The 24,323-nt window shown below is 47.8% G+C and overlaps 3 protein-coding genes across 4 annotated transcripts; 2 read left to right on the top strand and 1 right to left on the bottom strand.

The window, feature by feature from the left end:
- Positions 1-219: 219 nt before the first annotated feature.
- On the top strand, positions 220-5,436 carry ZNF428 (zinc finger protein 428). 2 transcript variants are annotated; one of them, XM_083754254.1, is made up of 4 exons: positions 220-448; positions 889-1,002; positions 3,479-3,577; positions 4,075-5,436. In XM_083754254.1, the coding sequence occupies exons 2-4, from the start codon at positions 915-917 to the stop codon at positions 4,638-4,640; spliced, it is 753 nt and encodes a 250-aa protein (XP_083610380.1). In that variant the 5' UTR covers positions 220-448; positions 889-914; the 3' UTR covers positions 4,641-5,436. The 2 variants fall into 2 exon arrangements, with proteins under 2 accessions (XP_083610380.1, XP_083610381.1); XM_083754255.1 differs by lacking the exon at positions 889-1,002 and having other exon boundaries at positions 301-448.
- A 2,786-nt stretch (positions 5,437-8,222) lies between these two features.
- ZNF576 (zinc finger protein 576) lies at positions 8,223-13,936 on the top strand. Its single transcript, XM_083754280.1, has 3 exons — positions 8,223-8,440; positions 9,350-9,575; positions 10,937-13,936. The coding sequence occupies exons 2-3, from the start codon at positions 9,356-9,358 to the stop codon at positions 11,452-11,454; spliced, it is 738 nt and encodes a 245-aa protein (XP_083610406.1). The 5' UTR covers positions 8,223-8,440; positions 9,350-9,355; the 3' UTR covers positions 11,455-13,936.
- A 1,541-nt stretch (positions 13,937-15,477) lies between these two features.
- Positions 15,478-23,597, bottom strand: LOC310851454 (interferon-inducible GTPase 5-like). Its single transcript, XM_083753897.1, has 3 exons — positions 23,535-23,597; positions 20,861-21,563; positions 15,478-18,601 (listed from the first exon to the last, which is right to left on the bottom strand). Exons 1-3 carry the CDS (start codon positions 23,557-23,559, stop codon positions 17,434-17,436), a joined length of 1,896 nt encoding a protein of 631 aa, XP_083610023.1. The 5' UTR covers positions 23,560-23,597; the 3' UTR covers positions 15,478-17,433.
- Positions 23,598-24,323: the final 726 nt, after the last annotated feature.

The raw sequence follows: 24,323 nt of genomic DNA, 5'->3' as shown, positions 1-24,323 counted from the left end.
CATTGAATTTAATGGGGCCTTGCACCCGAGTGAGCACGTTCAGGGATGCGCTGCAATATCCACATTTATTTACTTATTTCTCCCGTTCCCCTTCCCCGCATCGAATGGGTTAATTCCTAAGCGCATGCGCAAGGCCTCCCCCGGCGCGACAGCTGCCTTTCTTGCGCAAGCGCGGCCACACGACTCGGAAAGCCGCCCAAGGCCGCGACCTGCCAGACGGGCATGCGCGGCGCGCTGGCCGCCGAGCCCCTTCGCCGTCATCCGCCCATGCGCAGAGCAGAGTCGCAAATAGCTTCGCCTTCGCCGTCGAGGCCCTAACGGCGCACGCGCAAGGGGAGACGAGCGCTGAGCGGGCAGGCCCCGCCTGCTTTCCCTGTCTGCGCTTGCGCAGCGAGGGTCCTGTGGCTAGAGGGGACCGGGCTGCCCCTCCCCAAATCCGGAGGAACCGGTGAGTGTTGGGTGTGCGTGTGCGCCCGCCCCCGGTGCATTATGGGAAAGGGGCAGATTTTTTGTTTGTTTGCCTGCCCTTCCCCCATGGTCCTTAATACCCCCCCACCCCTCCAGTCGCAGTGCAGTATGGGATTGTGGGCTCCTCTTGTGGTCCATGGGCATTATGGGGACTGAACTCAGTTCTGTTCCATACCTGGGGCGAGGGGCTGACCTCTGCTCTCCCAGAGCATTATGGGAGCGGTCCATACAGTGTCAGCCCCAGTGCATTGTGGGATGAAGTCTCCCCTTGAGCCCCCCACTCTTTCCCTCCTCCTCCTGTGCTCTCTGTGCTCTCTCCCCTACTCCCTGCAAATCCCCCAGGTCCCCACTGCCTCCATCCATGTTGCGAGCCGGGGAGCCCTTGCCAGACATTTATAACTAGTTCTGCTCCTCTTCCAGGTTTGGGCTGCTGGCATTAAGGGGTGATGTCTGACGTACCCAAGCATGTGGAAGCTGGGAGCTCAGAGGACATTGGCTTTGAGGAGGAGAAGGAGGAGGAGGGGACTTCGACCGGTGAGCAGAGTGTAGTGAGCTGCAAGGGAGAACTCCTGTTTACTTTGAGGGGGTGGGAGGGTAGGGTATGGGGGGTCCTTGAGTTTCCCTGCCTCCTGCCAGTAGGCCTGTGTGGTCAGGTAGAGGGAGCCTTGGTTTGTAGGTTGGAGCCAGACCCACTGCGCTAGGGGGACTGGGAGCATAATAAAATTCTTCCAGGTGCCCTTTTCCTGCCAACTTGCAGATCTGCTGGCCCACCTAAGCAGCGTAACAATTGATTTACATCCAAGGGAGGCCCTGAGAATAGCAAGTCTCTGTTCACATGAGAGGGCTGGATGTTAGCATCCTGTAGAGCTAGGCTGCATAGGGTTTGGTGTTACCGTTAACTTTCCCACTGGCTGCAGTTGTTTCAGCAGGGCACTAGGGGGTGGTATCCTACAAGAAAGAGCACAGGCAGTTGCAGAACATTTAGGAGAACATTTGTCCCACTCTCTAACCATGGTACTGCTGAGTACTAAGTATTGGTTTGTTTTCATAGTAGGCATGATCCACCCCCCCACACCCCACCTGTTGTTAGTGGGCTATTATTGGAATGCCTCCCGAGAGCTGAGTAGCACAGCTGTTTAAATAAGCCCATTGAAGCTACTAGTATTTTGTTAGTAGTCTACTGGAGTGGTTTGTGTCTCCATTCTGGCTGTAGAGCAGAGGAGGTGCCTTCTTTTGCAGGCAGCATGGAAAGTGAAGAAGAAGAAGAAGAGTTTGGATTTGATATCCCGCCTTTCACTCCCTTTAAGGAGTCTCAAAGCGGCTAACATTCTCCTTTCCCTTCCTCCCCCACAACAAACACTCTGTGAGGTGAGTGGGGCTGAGAGACTTCAAAGAAGTGTGACTGGCCCAAGGTCACCCAGCAGCTGCATGTGGAGGAGCGGAGACGCGAACCCGGTTCCCCAGATTACGAGACTACCGCTCTTAACCACTACACCACACTGGCTCTCCAGTGCAGAATAGTAGCTTCTTAGCAGACTGCGGGGCATGGGGGGGGGCTGCGGGGGAAAGAAAAGCCTTCTACCAAGTGGGTTCATGGAGAAGGGGCAGAGTATAAGGCTGTCAGAGGTAATATCCATCCCACTTGCAAGAAACCTTGGAAGGGGAGAGAGCTCTTGTGCTTGGATCCTTCTCCCTGGTTTCCCATAGCCATGTGGTAGGCCATTGTGAGAACAGGATATTGGGCTAGATGGGATCTCTGTATATTATATTCTCTCAGTCTATAGACCTCTTGGCCTTGAAATCCCAGTTCCCAATTGAAAGGTGACATTTGTGGAGCTGGAGTAGGCACTGGGGCGGAGATACTTGTCTTTATGGTGATCTTTTCTGCATGGCTGGCATGTGTTCATGGCAGTGCTCAGTTTGTGGCCAGCCTCTATAGCATACAGATGTATGATCTGTTTGGTTCATTGTGAGCCAAAATCATCATTTTGATTCATTATTTAGGCATATTATATTACCATGGAGCTTAGGGTGGGCTAAAAAAAGAAATAAATATATGCAATAACCCAACAACAAACTTGCAAAAGAAGGTGTAAGTGAATGAAGCTTCACAGATGATGAGGGTTTTGAATTTCCCCCCTTCCCCCCTTCTCCCAGTCTAAACACAGCAGTTGAGCCACACTGTCTGCTCATCCACCCTATGTCAGGGACCCAGTTCAGACACCTAGAACTTGTAAAAAGGCAGTTGCAGAATATACATTTTTCTCCTGGAAACTTGTGCAAGCCTGAGCATCATTCAGGAGCAGAAAACTCTTGTGAGACCTTTTGATGGGCTTTCATTTATGATGGCTAGCCTTTCAGTGGAATGAGGGTTCAGGCAAGGTTGTGTGTCTTTCTTAGTTCTGCACAAGCACATGGAAAGTGTGACAATGGGAACTAGATACAGATTTTAGTATTCTCAGTCTTAGCTTATATCTAGTCCCTTAGGTTGAGAACATGGCCTTGGAAGTGTCTTTTGTCCTGGGGAGCCCTGCCTTAAAATCTCAGCTCACAAAATGGTCTCAACCTCAGTTTGCCACCTGCAAAATAGACATGGGTGTAGCCAGAGTTGATTCAAGGGGTGTTGAGTATCTTGACTAGTTACTTATTTTGGTCAATATCCTACTTCATTGTAAAGGTGGGTAATGTGTTACACAAAGGAGCTGAATTTTTAAGAATATATTTTGAAGGTACATTTCAAATGAGACCTTTGGTGGATAAAGGTGCATTATATCTATATAAATAGGTGCATGAAACATATTTGAGGTTACAAAAGAGTAGTTAGTCATGAGGGATGTGGAGCTATGTGTGTGGAAAGGGGAGGGAAGGTGGAGATAGAAAATCATTAATGCATTGGGATATTTGGGATGAGTCCTTACTTTTGAATGCATCTGTATTCAAGCCTCCTCCTCTGATGAACTAGCCTAGAGCTGTCTGAGGTTCTGCCAGTTATGGACTGTGATTCTTCTAGGTGTCTCCACCATGCACGAGGAAGAGGATGAATCTGAAGCTACATCTGTATCTTCCGGAGACAGCAGCCCCCCTACCCCATCAGCCCAAAGCCTTCCAGGTACAAGGACATGAAAACATCATATTACAAAGCAAACTTTCCCTGTGCTGTGTAGCAAAATGACTGAACTAGATTGTTAAAGGTGGATCTTGTGTTGGAGCTGGGGCTCAATTTGAGTCTGGATTTAGCCACCTGTTCACAGTGCCAGGGATTCAGCTCATCAGCCTCATGCTAGTCATGAAGAAAGCACCTCTGAGCATTTCAGGAGTGCACTTCCAATACTGCTAATTGTAGCCCTTGCCATCCTTGCACATTTTAGAGGAATTAGCAGAATTTCTGGATTACAGGGTGTGGCTTTCAGGCTGGCTTTGAGCCCCAGAACTTCCCCAGCTCCAGGATTTGACTTCCCCCACCCGCTTTGAATGACGGAAGCTGATGTGCAAAAAAATAAAATAAATATTAGGCAGATGGGAAGAACTTGCTGTAACTCCAAAACCTGGAGGTGTTGTTGTTTGTACCTCACTGCATTTCCCCCCTTCCTCTGCCTCTTTTATTAGGCCCCCGGAGCAAAGAGCCGCAGGCAACAGTTGGGGAGCCGGTGGACGATGGTGGAGAGGCTGGGCAGGATCAGCTGAGCTCTTCGCTGGCTCCCAGCCCTGAGTGGCATGAATGCCCCGAATGCGGCCGTGGCTTCGGCACTTCGCGCGCCTTGAAGGTGCACCGCAGCTACCACGAGGGGCGCAAGCGGCCACACAGCGGCTCTTCTTCCTCCAAACAGCCACCGCCTCTGATCCTGCCTAGTAACCCCAACAACCAGGAAGGGCGAGCAGCCCCCACCTCTGGCCGGGCCCGAGTTTTTCACTACATATGTGCCGAGTGCGGCCTGGGCTTTGCCTCCCCGGCCACCCTGGAGGGTCATCGCTGCGAACACGGCTGGTGCTGGAGCCCCCCGCCCGCTCCCCATAACAAGCTCCCCCCCTCCCCCACCCAGAGGGAGGCCAACGGGGACCAGGACATAGATGGGGCCGACGGACCGTACCACTGCACCGAGTGCCCGGGGGAGTTTGGCTTGGTGTCAGAACTTCACGAGCACTACATGCTCCATGCCCGAGGAGAGCTGTAGAGCACATCTTTTCTACCCCTCCCCAATCCCACTCCCTAATCTAATCAGTGGGGCCTGCCGAGGGATCTGTCTGGCCAGGACTCTGGGAGAGAAGTGAAGCCTCCTTCATTTTTTTATTTTTTGAGGTCCTCTTTTAGTTTCATTCTATTTTTCTAAAAGGAGAGTTGGGAGGGTACGCGGTTGCTTCGGAGCAATCCTCCCTGAATGCCCTGCCTCCTCAGAGTAAGTGTAGCAAACGCAGGAGCTCCCTGCCCACCTGCAGGGAAGGGAGCTGTTGCCTTCTCCCTGCCCCAGAGAGAGGAGCTATCTACTGGTCTGGCGCCTGTAGGTCCTAGCTAACTATTCCCCAAAGGGAGCCCATGTCAATGGGCTTTTTGCAATGGAAGCACTAAGCAGTATTGGGCGTGTTGCTCATTTTTAAACAATTGAACCAGGAGAGATTTTATTCCAGGCCTATCTCAAGGTTGAGGGAGGAGGAAGGGGCTGGGTTAGAACGGCATGTCCTGTGCACAAGGATCCTGCATCCCTGCTGCCCATCCTCTTACTGTGTAGACAGTCCCCTTCCCAATTTAGGTGCCCATCCTCTCGCTTGTCACCATCTTTGGCACCTGGGTGGTCCATGCTGAACCGAAGCTGTGTTCCGTCTGTCTCCGTGTGTGCGTGTGCGTGTGTTTGGCTTTTTAAAGAGAGTGGCTTCTAGAGACGGCATCCATTCAGCATCAATCATGAATATTAACAACCTCTCTTCGCAGTAGCTGGGAGAGTCGGTTTAATAAAGGTGATTCTGTATGTGTGACTTCTCACTGTGCCCATCTCTCTCTTCGTGAATGGGGGAAGCTCAATGGCACTGGATTTGGCTGCAGAGATGGATGAGGGGCTATTTCAGTTGCAGGGGAACTCTTTGACCCTCCAGGTGTTGGCTGAATGGCAACTCTCATCAGCCCCAGCAAGCATAGCCAGGGACGAAGATAGTTGTAATCATCCCTTTCCACTGGCCATTCTGGCTGGGGCTGATGGGAATTGGAGTCCAACACTATTTAGAGGTCCCCAATCCCTGCTAGAGAAACAACTAGAGCACCATGCAGCCTTAACGTCCAGTTCCTGTTTAAAGCTGCTTTTGGAGTAGCCAAAAGTACAGGGAGAAGACACAGAAGCAAAGGGAAGTTTACATACCACCAGTAAAAATGCTACCATCAATGCATGGAATCTACGTGACAGAACACAAAAAGGAAAAGAGATGGGGACAGAAGAGGAACAATTTCAACTTGCACACCAATTATTAAGTTAAATAGCTGGAATTGGGAACAGAAGAGCCAAATGGAACTGGTCTCCCAGCAGAGCTGATGGAGGAGCCCTCATTCCCTTTATTCCATCTGCTGCAGCCTGATGGCATAGCTGCTGCCAGGTGACAGTTGAGGGAGAAGCTAAATAGATCTGTAGTATAGCTTAGGAGCTACAGTTCTGCCATATGTATGGTGGTTTAGCTCTGTTAGGAAAGATGAACACGCTTGTCTCATGCACTTGAAGCACATATTAGGAAATAGCTGTGTTGCTTTGGCATAGTTCCCAGGTAGCTCTTGATACAGAATGAACGTACTCCTTTATTTTTAAGTTTTCAAAAAAGCACTGAAACTGTTGGGCAAACATTTCCTTCTGTCAGAATCTGTTAATTCAGATGCACATATTTACAGCTCCGTTGGGTGGCAAATCCCTTCACTAAATACTATATCCTTAAATACTTTAATACTATATCCTATACTATATCCTATATAAGGGACACGGGTGGCGCTGTGGGTAAAGCCTCAGCGCCTAGGACTTGCCGATCGCATGGTCGGCGGTTCGAATCCCCGTAGCGGGGTGCGCTCCTGTCGTTCGGTCACAGCGCCTGCCAACCTAGCAGTTCGAAAGCACCCCCGGGTGCAAGTAGATAAATAGGGACCGCTTACCAGCAGGAAGGTAAACGGCGTTTCCGTGTCTGCGGACAGTGCTGGCTCCCGGCCTCTAGAGTGAGATGAGCTCACAACCCTAGAGTCTGTCAAGACTGGCCCATACGGGCAGGGGTACCTTTACCTTTACTATATCCTATATACTTCCTGTCAAGCAAGTCCCAGTATGTGGGATTTCACAAGTAAATTTGCATGATGGGAGTTGTAGGCTTTCCTCCTCCCTGCTCTATAGCTATACCTTGAAAGTTTGCAAGGCTGTCTCAAGAGTGATTTGTTTCTCCCGATTACCCAGATTTTCATGAGACTTCCATCATTCCAGTTCCTTATTCTAGACAGCAACTTCAGTTTTCAGGATAGGTATGACAAACAAAATACCACTCACAATATTAGTTTTTATTGTTTAAAAAACATTGCTTTTTGGACCTGCCTCCAATTGTTTTTAACAAACAACCAAACAATGTGTTGTTAAACGTGAACCAAAACGGATTTAAATCTGCTCAGTTCTGCCTTCATTATAAAACATGTTCTGGTTTCACCCATTGCTGGGTAGAACAAACAGCTAGCTGCAGGCTTACATGAAGAGCCACGCGGTTGACCACAGTGAGAACAGGATGCTGGGCTCCGATGGACCATTTGCCTGATCCAGCAGAGCTTTTCTGTTAGGAAGTGGACTCTGGCTCCTGGAAGCTCATGCCACAATAAAAAAAAACACTTGTTGGTCTTTTAAGGCACCACAAGACTTGTTGATTTTGGTGCCAACAGTCCTAACACATCTAACCCCTCTGGAAATTGTTTACCATGTAAGAAGGGGTATAATGATGAGGACGACTATTAAATACTTTTCTACTCGCTCCCGAAACGAGCAATCATGCAATTTGTGGAAAGTATGAGAACCCTCATCACGATCTCACGGTCCGCCCCCTGTGTGTGTGTGTGTGTGTGTGTGTGAATGAAAACAAGGAAAACGGGGGCTAAAATAAGAGAATGTTGCATGGTAGAGCTGCCCTGGCTTTGGCACGGCAGTAGGAACAACCAGGCAGAATGTCAGCCGGTGAAGATTTCCTTCCTATCCGCAGCTTTGGGCAAAGCTTCACCTGCTGAACATGTTCCCGTTATGCTTGCTATTAAAAGCGCAGAGCTGGCCTCGGCTGATCAAGCCAGCGCATGCGCCCCGCCATCTCAGCCCTCCACTTCGCGGCTGGGATCGGAAGCAGGAAAGAGCATGCGCATAAGCCCCCTTTTTCAACAAAGCGACGAAATCTATGGTCGTCACCATAGACTGCCTTGGACGAATCGGAGGCGACCTCATTGAGGTGGCTGCGCTTACCCCATAACTCTATGGTAAAAGAGCCTTCCCACCTATCGTCAACGTCTTATTTGGACGCATCGCGCCCCTTACGTCGCACCAGGGCTGCCTGAAATATTGCCTGAAAAAATAATCACGGAGTGTGCCCGTCTAGGGACCACAGAGGGGTAAACGCTTGAAGACTCCCCAGTCCCAGTCTATTCCTGTATGTATGCTACGAATAAAAAGCTGCAGCGGCAACGAGATAAAAGTATGCGCATGGATATTAGTCAGGCGGATGTGTAGACATCACTCTACAGGAAATTGGCGAGGAGGAGGAAGGTCCCCGGAAGCAGGAAAAAAAACACAGTGTGGGAAAAAAGTAGAGAAAGGTGACGGTTGAGATGTGCATTTTTATTTTTTCGCGTTGACATGGTTTGACAGGGGAGCCGAGCGTGCCTTTTCGAGAAAGGCTTTTCGTTGTTTCTGAAGGGCCGGGAGTGGAGAGGTGGCAGAGGGAAGTGCCTGAGGAGGAGCTGGAACAGTCGAGCGACTGGCGAGAGGCGAAGGTGGGAGACCTGACCGCGGGCGGAGGGAGGAAGAGAGGCTGCTCTGGGCCGAGCCGCCGCCTAGGTGGGGAGGGGGCGCCGCTAGCCTAGAGGAGGGGCTCGGAGCCTATAGTTCCCACAGCAGGCCATTCGGGGACTCTAGCTCCCGGCGGCGGCTGCCAGCGGGACCCATGGCTGGGGTTTGTGGGAGTTGTAGTCCCACGAGGGCTCTCCCCCTCCCGGCTTGGTGGAGGTGATATTGTGGGGCTAGAGGTGAGGTGGGCGGGAGGGAGGAGGCTCTTCTTAGGAAACGGTCAGCGAGGAGGAAATGTTGGGGGCAGGCCCAGATGCATAGCACTTTATTAGTTAAAACAACCTTTCAAGCCACGTTGGGTGGTGGTTGTTGTGTTTATTAGCATGTTATATATTTTCACATTTTCGGTTCGTAAAGCACCATGTGATCCTTGGATGAAGTGTGTTATAGAAATATAATAAATAACACAATGGTGATGATGATTACCAATAATCTGGTAAGCTAGTCCATAAAACAAGTGGTAATAGCCTCTTAGAATGTCCGCATATACTTTTGCTAGCACAACAGGTGTCTTAAAAAAGCAACAACTGTATGCTTGTGCATGTATTTTTCCTTGGGAGACAACACTTTGAGTAACGTTTGCACAGAAACAGCAACAACAAGAGTCCGCCTGTCTTTCTGGTTTACAGGTGCCTCTTCACTTGGTTGACCTGAAACAGTATGTTGAAAAAAGCTGCTTTACTAACTGCTCTTTACATTTCCTGGAAGCAGAAGCTATGAGGAGCATCTCCTTTAAAAAGGAGTGCATCACACATGGGCATAACTTGAGTTGTGTATGAGGAAGGGAGCCAAGCGGGATAGGGGTTTTTGCTCACAACTTGGTTTCATTCTTACAGGTAGCAATGGCTGACTCTTCTGCAGTCGGTACGCCACTGTTGACTGAGCATCTTCTTACAAAGGTGTCGGACTGCAATGGGCTTGATGTTTCAATAGGCCAGGAGCATCCAACAATCTGTAAGCCAGAGCCTATCTGTGTAGAGGAGGTGAGCTCCACAATGCTGCCCCCTGTCTGCCCAGGCACAAATGACAGAGAAAAAGGACCCCCTAGCAATAGTACAATCTGTGAGTACTATGGTTTTGTTTTTGCTTTTAGAATTTAAACGATTCTCCAGCTGAAGGGTGAAAGAGAGTTTCTAGCACCCTGTTATAAACAATTATTAAAAATTTGCATTAGAAGTCATAATCTTCTTCCTTTTATCATGTTTCTCTGCCAGCATTCTGAAATATGAACAAGGATGTGACTGTCGGAAATCAAGCCCATATCAGGAGAAACTGGCAACAATCCCAGGCACCCGGCTTGATTCCCTGTTGACCTCCCTGGCTGCATTCCCCAGCAAGATCCAGGCTAGGTCGCGATAGGTGATTCTTCTCAAACGTGAGAAGAACACACACCCTCTTTCCTGCCCCCCCTGTCAGGGGAAAGAGGTAGAAACGTATTTACATGCCCTTATTTCTGTCTTTGCAGCATTACAAAAAACACGACTGCTCTCTTCAAACTCCAGCAGTCTAGTGGCAAACACTTCCTGCACTTCCTGGACAGGAACAAACGGAAGAGCTCATATTACACTCTGAGCTAATTCCGGTGCTTCGCACTGTGAATTGATTGTCCCTCTGTTTCCCACGGAGAGTCCCAACATTCCCATTATGTTTTGCTTTCAAGCTAGCAGTTTGCAGCTGCATTGCTTCTATATCGTAACAGTGACTGCATGGCATCATGAGACACAGGTTTTCTGCATGGCACCATTTGCAGTGCAGACAGCCAGCTCTAGGTCTATGCATGCAACCCAATGTGTTGCCCAGGTTCTGCAGTTTCCTAGCTTTCATTAAAAAATGAGGGGAAAGCTTCTAGCTCTCATGACTATAGAGGAAAATCTTAAAAACTGCTACTTAATTTAATGCTCACTTTCAGGTAAGTAACCACCGCCTCTAGGTGAGGAATGCCTGTCCACTTTTATTGCCTATGTCACTTGCATCCTGATAGTTTGCATGTGAGTCCCTTCTCCTAATCAACTTTTCATTCTCCCTTTGTCCCTGCCGGGGAACAGCCAAAGTGTTCCACAGTGATTACTTGACTGGAGAAACACAACAGTGTGTGAAGGCAGCTGCTGCTTGTTATCTCCCCTCTCCCCACTTCTGCTATCAGATGTCACACTTCATCAACAGCTGATGAAGGAGAGTGTAGCTTATGCAACCACCTCCTCAGTAGTTTGTGTACAATGCTGACTTAAGCCCACATAGCTTGCGTAGTCCAAAGGTTGTGAGAATGAATAGTGTCCTGCTGATGAAAAACTGATTGCCAGAAAGGCAGACTTTTCATGGCATTCTCTCCACCTGTTTCTCCTTCTCTTCAGGGAGGTTTTGCAAAGTAAGCTGCAGGTTCTGCCAGGCCCTGCTTGATTCCCTCTGTTTCTCTTCATCTCCAGACAGCCTGGGTGCCAATCAGTGTTTTCACTGCCTGATCACCTTCCCAGATGAGAAGTTCAAGGAGCGGCACATGAAGCGGGAACACCCGGAGGACTTCGTTCAGGCCAATCTGCGTGATGCTCTTTTTGTCTGCTTCATATGTAACAAGGCCTTTGAGAGTTCACGTGCGCTCATCTGCCACCAGCGGGGCCATGCGCCAGCCCCGCCCTCCGACCCTATTGACTCCTTGCGCCCTACCTTTGACTGCCATGATTGTGGCCGCCGCTTCAGCCAGTTGGCCAACTACCAGCGTCACCGCCTGGGCCATGCCGCGGGCCACAGCTTGCCTCACCAGTGTCCGGACTGTGGCAAGAGCTTCCGACAGCTTTCAAACTTGCGTCGGCACCAGGCTTTCCACCAGCAGACCCAGGAGTTGCTGCCCTCCCTCCCCTACTCCTGCATGGACTGTGGGGAGAGCTTTAACCAGGAGGCTGGGCTGCATGAACACTACATCCGCCATGCCCGCGGGGAACTCTAATATAAGCTGTAGCTTCGTATCTATTCCCTGGATCCAGATGGAGGCAGGAAGATGACAGGCATTGCTGTGTGAGATGAAGAGCCAGAATGAGACAAGGAACAGAATTGACGGGTCCTTTCTGGTTCAGAAACGAAGGGGGAAGCCGCTATTTTCAGGAGGTGTCACACCTGGTTTTGCTCCAGTCAGGAAGAATAGTTGGTACAGGGATATATGCAAAGCTGTATTTTCCTTAGAGGAAGTGCTGAGTCCACAGAGTGAGGATAACTGAAGGACCGAGGATGGGAATAGTCTCTTTTAGGAGATGCTGACTTCCACCTAGTTCATGGCAAGATTTGCTACTGGTCAAAGGGGAGGGAAGCTTCCATCAGTATTTTGCCTTTTCTAGATGCTCGGCTGTCATGAAGGGCACATTTTTTGCACTCCCACCTGCCCAAGCTTGGAATTTCTGGGTAGCCTTGCAGAGAACCTGCTTGCTTCCTGCAGAAGGTTGGGAAAAGTTAAATGTTTGAGGGTGCAGAGTAGAAGTTAAGTCAGCTGATTAAACCCTACAAGTGCTTTTTTATAGGGAAAGGAGAATTCAAGTGAGAATATTCTCTTGCTTTTTAAACCTGAACTACACACAGCTTTGGATTTGAGCCAACCCCTTCAGCTGTGAGTATCTTGATTGGATTCTCTACTTGTGAGAGTACGGCTGATTGGGAGGCAGAATACCAGTGCTTTTCTTCCCTGGGGGTACTTGAGGGTACACAGTACCGGCACCTTTTCTTTTCCTAGAAGAAAAGCAGTGGTTAAAAACATGGCACTTACTGTAACAACTTCATGGTGAATACTGGCACCTTAAGAGGAAAAGCACTGCAGAAGACAATATAAATTACATTTCACAGCTCTATGTACAATACCAGAAGCACCTCTTAGGCTCTCAATAGGCCATCAGTGGAGAATCTTTTTCCTGTTGATGGCTGCATTCCCTTGAGGGAGGGAGGCAGAGTCAAAAGTGGGCAGGGCCACCTCTCTTCTCTCCTTCCTTTTCCTTCCCCACCCAGCAGGCTGCTGGGGGAAGTACAGTGGTGCCTCGCAAGACGAAATTAATCCGTTCCGCGAGTCTCTTCGTCTTGCGGTTCACCAGGAGCAGCTTAGTCATGCAGGCTCATGACCCGGAAGCTGTACACCGGTTCCCTTGGCCAGTAAAGCAAGATGAGCGCCACAACCCCAGAGTCATCCGTGACTGGACCTAACGGTCAGAGGTCCCTTTACCTTTTACCCTTTCTCCATCCCCCTCCTTGTCCCTTGTTACAGACTCCGCTAACCCAGAAATAGTACCTCGGGTTAAGAACTTTGCTTCAGGATGAGAACAGAAATCGTGCTCTGGCGGCGCGGCGGCAGCAGCGGGAAGCCCCATTAGCTAAAGTGGTGCTTCAGGTTAAGAACAGTTTCAGGTTAAGAACGGACCTCCGAAACGAATTAAGTACTTAACCCGAGGTACCACTGTAGTTCTTACACTCCAGTTTGTTTGCTACTCAAGCATGGAACAGATTACGCTGGCTCTTCTGGCCAGTGCGATGTGTTAGAAATGTGACAGCCCTATGCTGTCCACTTGGTGGCACTGCCAGCTAGAAATTGAAAGCATAGTCTCCATTCCAAGGCACCTAACACTAACAAATAAATCTACTTTGTACTGAGTCACTATATATACTGAGTCATTGGTCTGCTTGGTCCAGTACTGTTTTTGCCACCTGACATTTCAGAACATTCTCAAATCCCAGAGCCTTTTAAACTGGAGATGTTGCAGATGGAACATGAGACCTTCCGTTCTCCCAAAACTGAGCTGTGAACACTGCTAAACCATGCTGGATCACATGGAATGGCTTTTGCTTGCCCAAATAGGCACTTGGGCCCCTCCTGCACGACAACCTGCTGTGTTATACGGCTTTAAATTGTCATGGCTTTACCCCAAAGGATCCTGGGAACTGTTGTTTGTTATGGGTGCTGTGAGTTGTCAGGAGATCTCTAATCCCATCACAGAGCTACATTTCTAGAGTTGACTAGAGAAAGGGATTGATTGTTAAACCACTCTGGGAACTATAGCTTTGTGAAGGGAATCGGGGTCTCTTCACAGCTCTCAGAATCCTTAACCAAGTAGGATGTTTTGGAGAAGAGCTATGTCTGTTTATAGTAGTATAATACTGCTTATGGAGCCTCAAATTCAGCTCCTGGTCCTTTTTATTTTATAATTTCCCATTTCTTTCTTTCTTTCCCCACTATTGCAACTCTAGTAGTATTAGTAGTAGTAGTTAAAGATGGCTCTTCCCATTAAAATGAATTGTGTGGCTGTCTTGAGAGAGCTGTATCCCGATTTACAGCTTGTCATTGCCATTATTCATATATTGCTACAGGGCTATACAAGTACTCCTGTGCTAGAGGAGCACAGCAGAAAGCTCAGTATCTGAATTCACAAAATAAAACTGAAAAATGTTAACAATGATTTGCGTGCACATGTCTAATGTGGGATAATGAGTTGTTGCTCTTTACTCATTGATAACACAGACACTAGCCAATAGGTGCCTGCCATACTCGCTCAGCCACATTCCACCCAGCACACAATGGATATTTTAGTGGGAGGAGGAAAATTGCTTAGCAATGAAATGTGTCTTAAAAGCAGGGAAGTATGCTGTGCTCATAAATAGTAGGGCTACTAGAAGTGTCTGGGTGCATGTCCCAGGTTCTGTCTTCATCCATCTACAGGTAGGGCTTGGAGAAAGCCCTGTCTGAAATCCTGGAGAGCTGTTTCCCACCCATCTCGGCAAGACTTAACCGAGATGGACCATTGGTTCTGACTCTGTAGAAGGCAGCTTCCTATGCTCCCCATATTTGCCTGTGTGGGACGGTTTTGTTCTCCTTCTGCATGAGCGAACAAGCCAGGAAGTCTCTCTCTCTCTCTCTCTCTCTCTCTCTCTCTCTCTCTCTCTCACACACACACACACACACACACACACACACACCTTTCCAGATCAAAGCACACACAACCTGTTTTTTTAAAGTGCTTCCTTGATGGCACGCATAGCTAATCACAAGTACTTAAATAGAACCTAGATCTCCTCTGGAAATAAATAATGATTTATGTTCACCAACAAGAAAATAATGTTTGGATTTGTGTTATGTCACATTAGTGTTGTAGGAAAAGAAGAGTCTAGCATGCTTTGGGAGGGAGATGGATGGGTAGAAAGTCACCAGTATCCTGCTCCTATCTGAGCCAAGAGTTACAGTAAGTTTCCCCAAAGTCTTATGGCAATATTGTGAACTTTTAAATAATAGTGGCTTCTGGGATGTATAAATATAGCTACTGGGTTTTTTTAAGTTAAGAGGGCAGGAACATTACTCAGGACAACATTGGATTTGTTCTGGAAGTAATCCAAAGATGACCCCGGGGTGTGCGTGTCCCTCTAAATTCTACAGTTCTATGATTTGCTATCTCAATACAGTGGTACCTCGTTGTGGACACCACCTGTTTTGGGGTGCCATTCGCACCCTGAAAAGTCCGCAACTAGAGTGGAGTTTCTGTGCAAGCAGAGAGTGTGATAGCGCACTTCTGCGCATGTGTGCTAGGAGAAACCCGGAAGTATACACTTCTGGGTTTGCTGCGTTCACAAGCCAAAAAGACACGACATGAACCTAACGCAACACGAGGTATGACTGTACAGCAATGAAAATGTTGTCCGGGTTGGTCAGCAAGGCAGGGATGGGGAACCTGGGACTAGACTACATCTCCCATAATTACACACTAGTGGCCATGGCAGGTCAAAGATAAGATACCACCCTATATATAGTAGGTGCAGAACAGGGTTTCCCAAACTTGGGTCTCCAGCTATTTTTGGACTACAACTACATCCCTAGCTAGCAGGACCAGTGGTTAGGGATGATGGGAATTGCCATCCAAAAACAGCTGGAGACCCAAGTCTGGGAAACCCTGGTGTAAAATTAATAACCAAGTAAAGATTTCAATCTCACCTTCACATAACATCAACATTTCCCACCATTTCACAACTTTATTTATCACATAGGTAACAGCAAGCGATGCCACATAACAACAGTTCTTGCATTGAGCTGAGCAGGTGCCGGGTGAGAGACTCGCGAATAAACAGCTGTTTGGGCTCCACCCCAGCATCAGCATCCTATTACTGAGCAAGCAATAAGGAATGGCAGGCTGTTCTGGCAGCATCTTGCAGCATGACTTAACAAATACATAATAAGCCATAGATAATGAGTGGCTGACTAATAACTCTTCCTAGTGCCCATCAACAACTTGTATTTGCCTATTTTTTTAAAAAAAAAACAGTTAGTTTGAACAACACAAAGCCTCTGAGGGTCCATTCCCAATACAGGCTCAGTGGCTCTTCTGTTCCTCAAAAGAACAAATACTTCTGAAAAGGAAGAGCACATGTCAACCCCTCTGGGTGCATAGATTAGGGTCCCAGAAGAAAAGATTCACACCTAGTTCTGTGCAAACAAAGAGGTTTTGCACTTTCATTCTCCCTCCCACCTCCACTCCCTGTCTGTCATTCAAAGCCAAGCAAAGGTTGGGCTGTGATTTAAGGTATTTGTTTGTTTCTAAACCAAGGCCAAGCAGTGCTCCTAAGGCAACTTGCTTTTTGCATGTTGAAAGTTACTCTCAATCAGAACAATTAGTCAAAAGTTGCTCTTCGGAGGGTTCTTGAATTTACAAGTAAGTTGTGGCTGATGGTGCCCACTGGGGATGGAAGGCAGCTAGACCAGCAGTAGATGGAGCCTGAGCCAATGAGCACCAAATAAAATTGTCTTCCTCCTCCTCCCTTTGTTGAGTTACGCAAAGCCAACACTGAAACTGACTGAGGAGAAGGAAGCTGGCAGCCATGGAACGCTTGAAAAGGAGGTGGCAGGCAGGTGGGTGCACTCAACGTTGGTGAGGCAGTGCTCCACTTGACCTGTGCCAGCCTCCGCTGTAATAAGATTATTGAAACAGCAAGATCACACAATAAGCAACCAAAGACAAGGAAATACAAGGAGAGGTGGAAGGGAGGGAACAGGAACCCAGCTGGCTCTGCCCTGTGGCTGAGGCTAATATGTCAATCTTCCCCTCTTCCATTCATTACAGTCCTAAAACGAGAACCGGCACCCTTTCAGGGGGACATTTTCAAGGCAAGACCAGTGTGAGCCCAATGGATCGGTAAGCACTGCAAAAGGGCAATGAATGACTCTCACAGGCAATGCTTAACAATGCATGAGCTGAGTTCAAAAAGGATTTGTTTTGAACTGGCTCCGTTAAAAAAAATATATCATGTAAGATGGTAAAGTTGTCCTTGTACTAGGCTTGCCATATGTCAGGAACATTCCAGACATGTCCTGGTTTTCAGGTGTAAAAGTGGCAAAAATCTTGAATCTGCAAAATGTCAGGGAAAACCTGGATGTATGACAATGCAATGCAATAAACAGCAAAAACAGCTCAAAAAGCATAAAATAGCTATCTTCGGGGGAGGTTTCCCCAAAGAAGCTCAACAATTCTGGGGTCTCAACAACTTTGTGCACACTATACCACTGGGGGCTTACAGAACTGACTCTTCATCCCCTCCCCTCCCAACAGAAGGCTGGTGTTGTCAAGAAATTAGCATAGCTGCCTCAGCAGATAGTTGCGGTGAATCGTGTGACACCCCTGTCTTCCCTGGCTAAAGTGATGCAACCCAGTGTGTCGCTTCTCATCTCAGCAACAAATAGACCCCCGCCCCTTCTCATAGCCAAGTTCTGCCACAAGTCTTGGTCTCAGATGGTCATGATGGTATATAACCAAGGCAGTTGGACACTTTACTTTTTAAAATCCATCGTAATGCCATTCTCCTTGGAGAGCCTTGGTCTTGTTCCATCTCATCCTCCTTATGCTCTATGTTGATAGGTTATATTGTTAAGGGTGGTGTGCAGCGTCGCACCCTCTAAATCAGTTCCTACCCAGCTCTAGTTCTCCGTGTAGGCCAGCTGCAGCACCGCCTCTGCATTCTCAGACAGTTCCACCACAGCTCGCCTCAACATCTGGTAGGTGGACTCAAAGGAGATTTCGGGCTCCACCTTGACACCCCGCCCCAAATAGGGCACATAGCTCCATGCCCAGCTGGTCAGGGAGGTCGGCTTGGTGATGAGGCTGAGCACGTACGCAGGGTCCAGTGGTTTAGCAAAGGGGCTTTGGATCACTGCCTGAAGCAGCCGGCGGGTTGTGCCGGTAGCCTGGGCAGTGTACTCTAAGGAGGCCTCATCCAGGCCAAACTCTATGCAGAAGCTGGCAATGGTGGTGGTGAGGCTGTTGACCATGTCTGGCTGGGGATGCTCCACACAGAAGAGGCAGCTCTGAAGGGCCTTCCCCCACACATCTTTCATCAACACTTTGGCTTTCCGCCTAACCACTCGGGACAGGACGGTTGGCAGGGCCGTCCTCAGAGCTTTCTTCTTCAAGTCCGGAGCGTTGCTGCTGAGGGCTCCCAGGAGGAGCGGCAAGTCGAAGGCATCTGGCTTGAGGCAGGAGACCAGGAAGACCTGTGGGGAGTCCACGCCGTCCTTCTTCAGAGCTTCCTCGCAGCTCTTCCGCACCTGACTCTGCAATTCCTCTCTGGCGACGGGTTGGCTCCCAGGCCGGGTCTCCACATCCACATCTATCTTGCTCCTCACAAAGAAGAACTGCTTCCCTGCTGAGGTGATGGCTCTGGCCAGGCAGCTGTGGGTGTGCTTATAGCGCTCCGAGGCCACCAGCAGAAAGAAGTCGTAGCGGCTGAGATCCAGGTGGCTCACGTCTTCCTCTGTCAGCCCCACTCCTGGCAAGTCCCAAAGGTAAAGGTTGGGGACAGCTGGGAGCGGGTAGGGCACGGCTTTCTTCGTCATCTCAGTCACCCCAGTGGGGGCCGCATCTGGTTCCCCACAGCCCACCCGTCTCAGAACATTAACCAGCGAGGACTTCCCTGAGCCAACTTCACCTATCACAGCGACATCCAGTCGTATTTGTGTGGGGTCCGTCAACACGGATGAGATCACAGTTGGGACTTCTGACAAGGTGCCGTCCTGGCAGATCGCGTACAGCTCCTTGATCTTCTTCTGGCTCACTTTGTTCAAATCCTCCAGGCTTCCATCGTGAGTTCTAGAGAGGAGTGAGAACAGAATAATAAATATCCACAGTCTGGGGCTGCATTTCCTCAGGAGTTGCACGTTGGCAGTTGGCAAAGCCGAAGCCAGTGGTGTAGTGGTCTGGGGTCAGAGGGGATAGCCGACCCATTGGTATTTCTGCAGCAGGGTCCCAGCACTCCCTGTCTCCAGCTTCCTAGGGCCACCCAATGAGAAGGAAAGGGGAGCTTTCTAGCTACGGTATGCTCCAAAGTGAAGTAGTTAGGAACACTGAAAAGGTAAGGTGCTCCCATTTCAAGAGAATGGGCTGCAAGTACAATGGGACTTCGAGGAAACACAACTCCAAAAGTTGTAAATAGTGGATCTAGCTAAAAGGCAACACATGGGAGTTCTGCATTGATTGTTGCAATGCATCCCTAATTATGATTATTATTGTAAAATAATTATAAGATGGTTGGCATGGTCTTAGAAGAGAGTATGGTTGTGAGGGGCCATCTTCAAATATCTAATGGACTGTCACATAGAAGAAGATGGAGCAAGCTTGTTTTCTCCTGCTCTGGAGGGCAGGACTCGAACTAATGGATTCAAGTTCCACCAAAGAAGATTCCGACTAAACATGGGGGAAAACTCTGATAGTAAGAGCTGTTTGGCAGTGGAACAGGCTTCCTCGGGAGGTGGTAGGCTCCTTTCATTGGAGGTAAACAATGCAGAATTTGCAAAGCATAATCTAGTACGGGTGTGGGGAACTTTCAGTACTCCAGAGGTTGCTGAACTACAGCTCCCATCATCCTTAGCAATTGGCCATTCCTACTAGGGCTGATGGGAGTTGAAGTTCCCCACTCCTGGTCTTGTGTCACCCCATGCCATAGATTTGTCACTGACACAGATTATGAGATACCGCCAAAACGAAATTTGAGAAGCTTTCCCCCGTCTCCAGAGTTCACAGAACGGTATGAAAGGGAACCCCATTTCCAAGAATTTATCCTAGTCTATTTCACCTCTTGCTTTTTCACATCCCTGCCTTAGCTAAGCCAGCTGTCATGTTCTAGCATTCTGATGTTCCACTGGTCCTATGCGAGAAAAAAAGTTCATGACCCCAAAGCTTTAGCACACACTTCACCCAGGTTCCCTTCCCCCCCGGGTAAATATTTTTTTTTGTGCTACTGAAAAAAGTTAGGGCTCGTGCAAGCCTGCTAGTATCTTCTTCTTGTTCGAAGGTGGCACAGTTTTGGCTACATAGCCCTAACCACTCGTAGCTTGAACAAACACTTTTGCATTTCTACATTGTGAGCAGCTGAATGATCCCTCCCATGGTGCTGCTGCACCAGAATTATCTGTTTTTAGGAGCGCCTGGATGAAAGGACAGGACAGCAACTCATTCAGAAATGCAATAGGCAACCTCCTTTGTAGATGAGTACTTTGGACTCACAGGAGTCTTCCATTACATAATTTATTTTTTATTTCTCAGGGCTTGCTAGGACCATTCTGATGGGACACAGCCTTTTAAAAGGTTTCTGCCTTTTAAAACCGGGGTGGATTTGATTTAAATCAAATCGATTTAAATCACAATTGAAATCACTATGCAGGAAGACTTGATTCAAATCATTTTTTTCCTAGAAAGACTCATTCTTGCTGGTGTAATCTTAATATTTACAACCAGATGAAGGTTTCATTTTTGGAATAATAAATTTTCAGAGTCGTTTTTACAGTTATATCAAAAATTACTGATTTGGTTATACTATTAGAAATACACAGACAGATAATTATGAAATTATTCTGAGGTTCAATAAGTTAACTGTTTATATTTGGACAACTTTTCTCCTGTGCTTTATTGGAAGGAGAAAAATAATCATTTCCTTGATAACAATTTAACTAAAACAATAACATTATAGCATATGTATCCATGCTTGTTAACTGATGTGGTTAAACAATTAAAAAACAAACAAACTTAGACTGAGTTTTAGCACACATGAAAAACTTAAAACAAATCCTTATTTCCTGATGAATAGCCTTTGAACTATAATGTAACCCAAATAGAAAACTATATTTAGAAAGATTTTTCCTCCAAAAGTATTTATTTTAAAAATCTGATTTAAATTAAAAAAAAAAATCTGATTTAAATTAAAAAAATCATATTTTTTTTTAAAAAACCCCATACTTAGTTGTTCTCGCGCTCTTTTTATTTTAGCTGTTTTTAAGGATATCTCTGTAAGATACTGGAGGCAACTCACAAATAAATAAGTGAATCAAGAGAGGCACCCTCTTCCCGACTCACCTCTTCAAATTGAGCACCTCTCCTTCCAGGCTGTCTTCAAAGCGTGCAAACTCATATCTGTCCGTCTCCAGCCCTGACACCAGGAATACCTTCTTGGGGTCCATCCCATGCTTGGTCAAAACACCTGCCAGTTCCTTCCGGATTAGCCCCAGCTGCTCGGACGGATTGTACCTGGATCTGAGCCGCCGCTCAGCTGTGTGCAGGTCCAAGTCCACCTTGGTGCGTGCCAGGATGAGGCCTTTCCCCTTCTGCTTGATGGCCTTGAGGACTTGGAGGTGGCTGTCCCTCAAGCCTCCAGCCCCGACCACCACCACAAAGCAGCTGAATTTGCTCAGGTCGCCCAAGCGTTTGAGGTAGACGGATGGCTTCTCCGATGCCTCGAAGCCTGGCAGGTCGTGCAGGGTGAGGTCAGGGTAGATGGGGTGAGCGTGGACAACCGGCTGCTTCATGGTCTCAGGGGCCTCTCGAAGATAAGCCCATGGATCCGTCACCCGGCGGGGCTTATCCAGGAGAGCCCCGACCAGAGTGCTCACCCCTGAGCCACGCTCCCCCAGGATCCCGACCTGGATCTTGAGGGTGTTCACACAGTCCACCAGAGCCTGGATTTGGGAAGCAGCTCCGCTGGCGTTCTGGGCCTCATACTGGGCCTTCAGGATCTTCAGGTGTGATTCGTCCAGGACCGAGGAACCGGCCATGGCTGGAGCTGCAAAGAGGACGTGGGAGGTTACAAGGGGTCAAAAAAAATATGGATGTACCGTGCTATATTAGAAGCAAAAATACTTGTTTTGACGAATTGGAAGAGCCGCAAAAAGATTCCATTGAGCACATGGATTGATAACATGGACAGATTAGCTACATACGAACGAATTGCATGTCGACGCAAATTAAGAATGGATAAATATGAAGAAATCTGGAAGGAATATTTAAGCGATAAGGCGGACAGTGGTGGGAAGTAGGGGAAGGAGAGAGAGGTGGGAAAATATTGTTAAAAAGGTGTAGTCATAGGTGTATTCAAATCTGAATTGTCAAATTGTGTTATTAGTGTTATTATGGTTTTTGTTGTACGTGTCTTTTGCGGTTGCTGTTTGTATTGAAAAAATGATTAAATAAATTAAAAAAAGAGGACGGGGGGAGGGGGGAGAACGCTCTCTGCAGTTCTCTGTGTGCTCTTTTGGGATGCATGGGCAGATGCTTATCTCTGCCTGCCTCCCTCCTTCCCTCTCTCACACACATATGTATTGACCATCCATACAGTGAGTTGAGGAAGTGGGGGGCCACCCATTTGTGATCTGTCTCAGAGCCACTTCCTTGGTTACCTTAATGGTCCATGCTTTGAGGGCCATTATCTCACCAGGAAGCTAGCCTGGGCTATTCCAGGAAATGAATGCCGTGCTGGATCCAGGAATTTAGAAGGGCACTCAGGCACATATCCTACCCTACACCCCCAAAGAAAAATATATAACAGTATGCCTATGTCTGTAGTATGGTTAGATTCCTCTTTGTAGACTGCTCTCCCCAGGGAGGCTCACCTGGCGCCTTTGTTCCATATCTTTAGGTGCCAAGCAAATAACGTTCCTGTACAAGGTAAAGGACCCCTGGATGGTTAAGTCCAGTCAAAGGCGGCTATGGGGTTGCGACGCTCATCTCGCTTTCAGGCTGAGGGAGCTGGCGTTTGTCCACAGACAGTTTTCTGGGTCATGTGGCCAGCTGCTTCTGGCGCAACCTGACACCGTGATGGAAACCAGAGCGCACGGAAACGCCATTTACCTTCCTGCCACAGCGGTACCTATTTATCTACTTGCACTGGCGTACTTTCGAACTGCTAGGTTGGCAAGAGCAACGGGAGCTCACGCCATCACGGGGATTTGAACCGCCAACCTTCTGATCGGCAAGCCCTAGGCTTTGTGGTTTAGACCACAGCGCCACCCAAGTCCCTGTACAACCAGGCCTTTGACTAATTAAACAATCTATGGTCTTTAAAACTGTGAGGGGAATCTATTGTTTTTGCTTGTTGCTATGTTATGTATTTGTTGGTGTTTTCATATTGTAAGCTGCCCTATAGTCCTCGGATGAAGGAGAGGAAGAAAGGCAAATTTATATAAGTGACAATAACAACAACAACAACAACAGATAGTTGCTAGGCACTGTCTGCAGTTAAAAGCTCTGCCAGCAGGCTTATAATCTAATAGCAACCAGAGTCAAAAGGGAGGAAACTGGATAGTAAGGAATGCACCAGTCCCCAAATGACAGGGGAAAAGTGCCTAGAAAAAGTAAGTCAGCCTATATAAAGAAAGAAGATTTTGGCTCCAGCATCAGACCACTAAAAATATGTCCCAGTCAGGAGTCCTGTTTCCAAAGCAAAGCCACCTCTGCCCACTTTAAACAAACAAAGCCAGCCCACGAGCCCAACAGAAAAATCAAATATTTGGTTTCTTTTTTCCTGTCAAAAACTAAGTGCTGCATCCAACCTCTACTCAGAGCAGCTCCAACCAAATCAATGGACCTCAGTTAGCCACATCCCATTAATTTCAATGGGTCTACTTCTGAGCAAACCAGCACTGGATAGAACTCTAAATTTTGTTAAAGGAATACTCCTTAGCCCCTGGGGAAAACCTAGAGGTTGTAAGAGAAGAACTAAGAACTACTCTCCTGGATCAGACCATGTAAGGCCTACCTAGTCCAGAAGCCTGTTCCCACATTGGCCAACCAGACACCAAAGCCTGCAAGGGTGAAGTGAGAGCAATAAGCACAAGAATGGGCCTTCTCAGTTGTGGCTCCCCAGTTATGGAACACTCTCCCCATCATTACCTATATTTAGGCAACAGGCCACAAACCTTTCTTTTCTGCCTGGTCTTCGGCTTTTAATTATCCGATGCATATTATATATAATATGTACGTGTTTTCAGCTTAAAGGGGGTTAGACAAATTAATGGAGGAGAAAACTGTCAGTGGTCACAATCGTTATATGCAACTTTCAGGATCAGCAGCAGAATATCAGTTCTATAGGGATTATTATTATTAATCCTTTATTTAGTTATCGAACTTATCGGTCACTTAAAAAACAACAAATGAAAAGCAACTCAAAAAGCGACTTATACATTAAACCAAAACAGCCCCTAAAAGCCTGGTTTCTTAACTAGTGCAAACAGAGTGTTATGTCACTTGGCACCTGCAAGAGTGCCAGTTCTGCAGATCAAAGCATTTATGGGATGAGGTTGATCCTGCAGGTAAACTGGCCCCAAGCTGTTAAGGGCACAAGGAGAAGGGGGCGACAGAGGACGAGATGGTTGGATAGTGTTTTCGAGGTTACCAGCATGAGTTTGACCAAACTGCGGGAGGCAGTGGAGGACAGAGGTGCCTGGCGTTCTCTGGTCCATGGGGTCACGAAGAGTCGGACACGACTAAACGACTAAACAACAACAACAACATATGCTAGTAGTAGCATGTCAAAACTAACCAGTAG

Source organism: Podarcis gaigeae (genome assembly GCF_964106915.1).
Source record: "Podarcis gaigeae genome assembly, chromosome: 8".
NCBI lineage: Eukaryota > Metazoa > Chordata > Lepidosauria > Squamata > Lacertidae > Podarcis > Podarcis gaigeae.
The sequence above is the reverse complement of the archived record's forward strand: the minus strand, read 5'-3'. Positions and strand labels throughout refer to the sequence as shown.

Coding starts and splice junctions, on each gene's coding strand:
- LOC310851454 (XM_083753897.1), bottom strand. CDS start 23,559: ATGTGGGAACAGGCTTCTGGACTAG. Junction 21,564..23,534: donor GGAACAGGCTTCTGGACTAG/GTAGGCCTTACA, acceptor TCCTCTTTGCAG/CTCCAGCCATGGCCGGTTCC. Junction 18,602..20,860: donor GAGGTGCTCAATTTGAAGAG/GTGAGTCGGGAA, acceptor ACTCCTCTCTAG/AACTCACGATGGAAGCCTGG.
- ZNF428 (XM_083754254.1), top strand. CDS start 915: ATGTCTGACGTACCCAAGCATGTGGAAGCTGGGAGCTCAGAGGACATT. Junction 1,003..3,478: donor GGAGGAGGGGACTTCGACCG/GTGAGCAGAGTG, acceptor TGATTCTTCTAG/GTGTCTCCACCATGCACGAG. Junction 3,578..4,074: donor ATCAGCCCAAAGCCTTCCAG/GTACAAGGACAT, acceptor CTCTTTTATTAG/GCCCCCGGAGCAAAGAGCCG.
- ZNF576 (XM_083754280.1), top strand. CDS start 9,356: ATGGCTGACTCTTCTGCAGTCGGTACGCCACTGTTGACTGAGCATCTT. Junction 9,576..10,936: donor CCCTAGCAATAGTACAATCT/GTGAGTACTATG, acceptor CTTCATCTCCAG/ACAGCCTGGGTGCCAATCAG.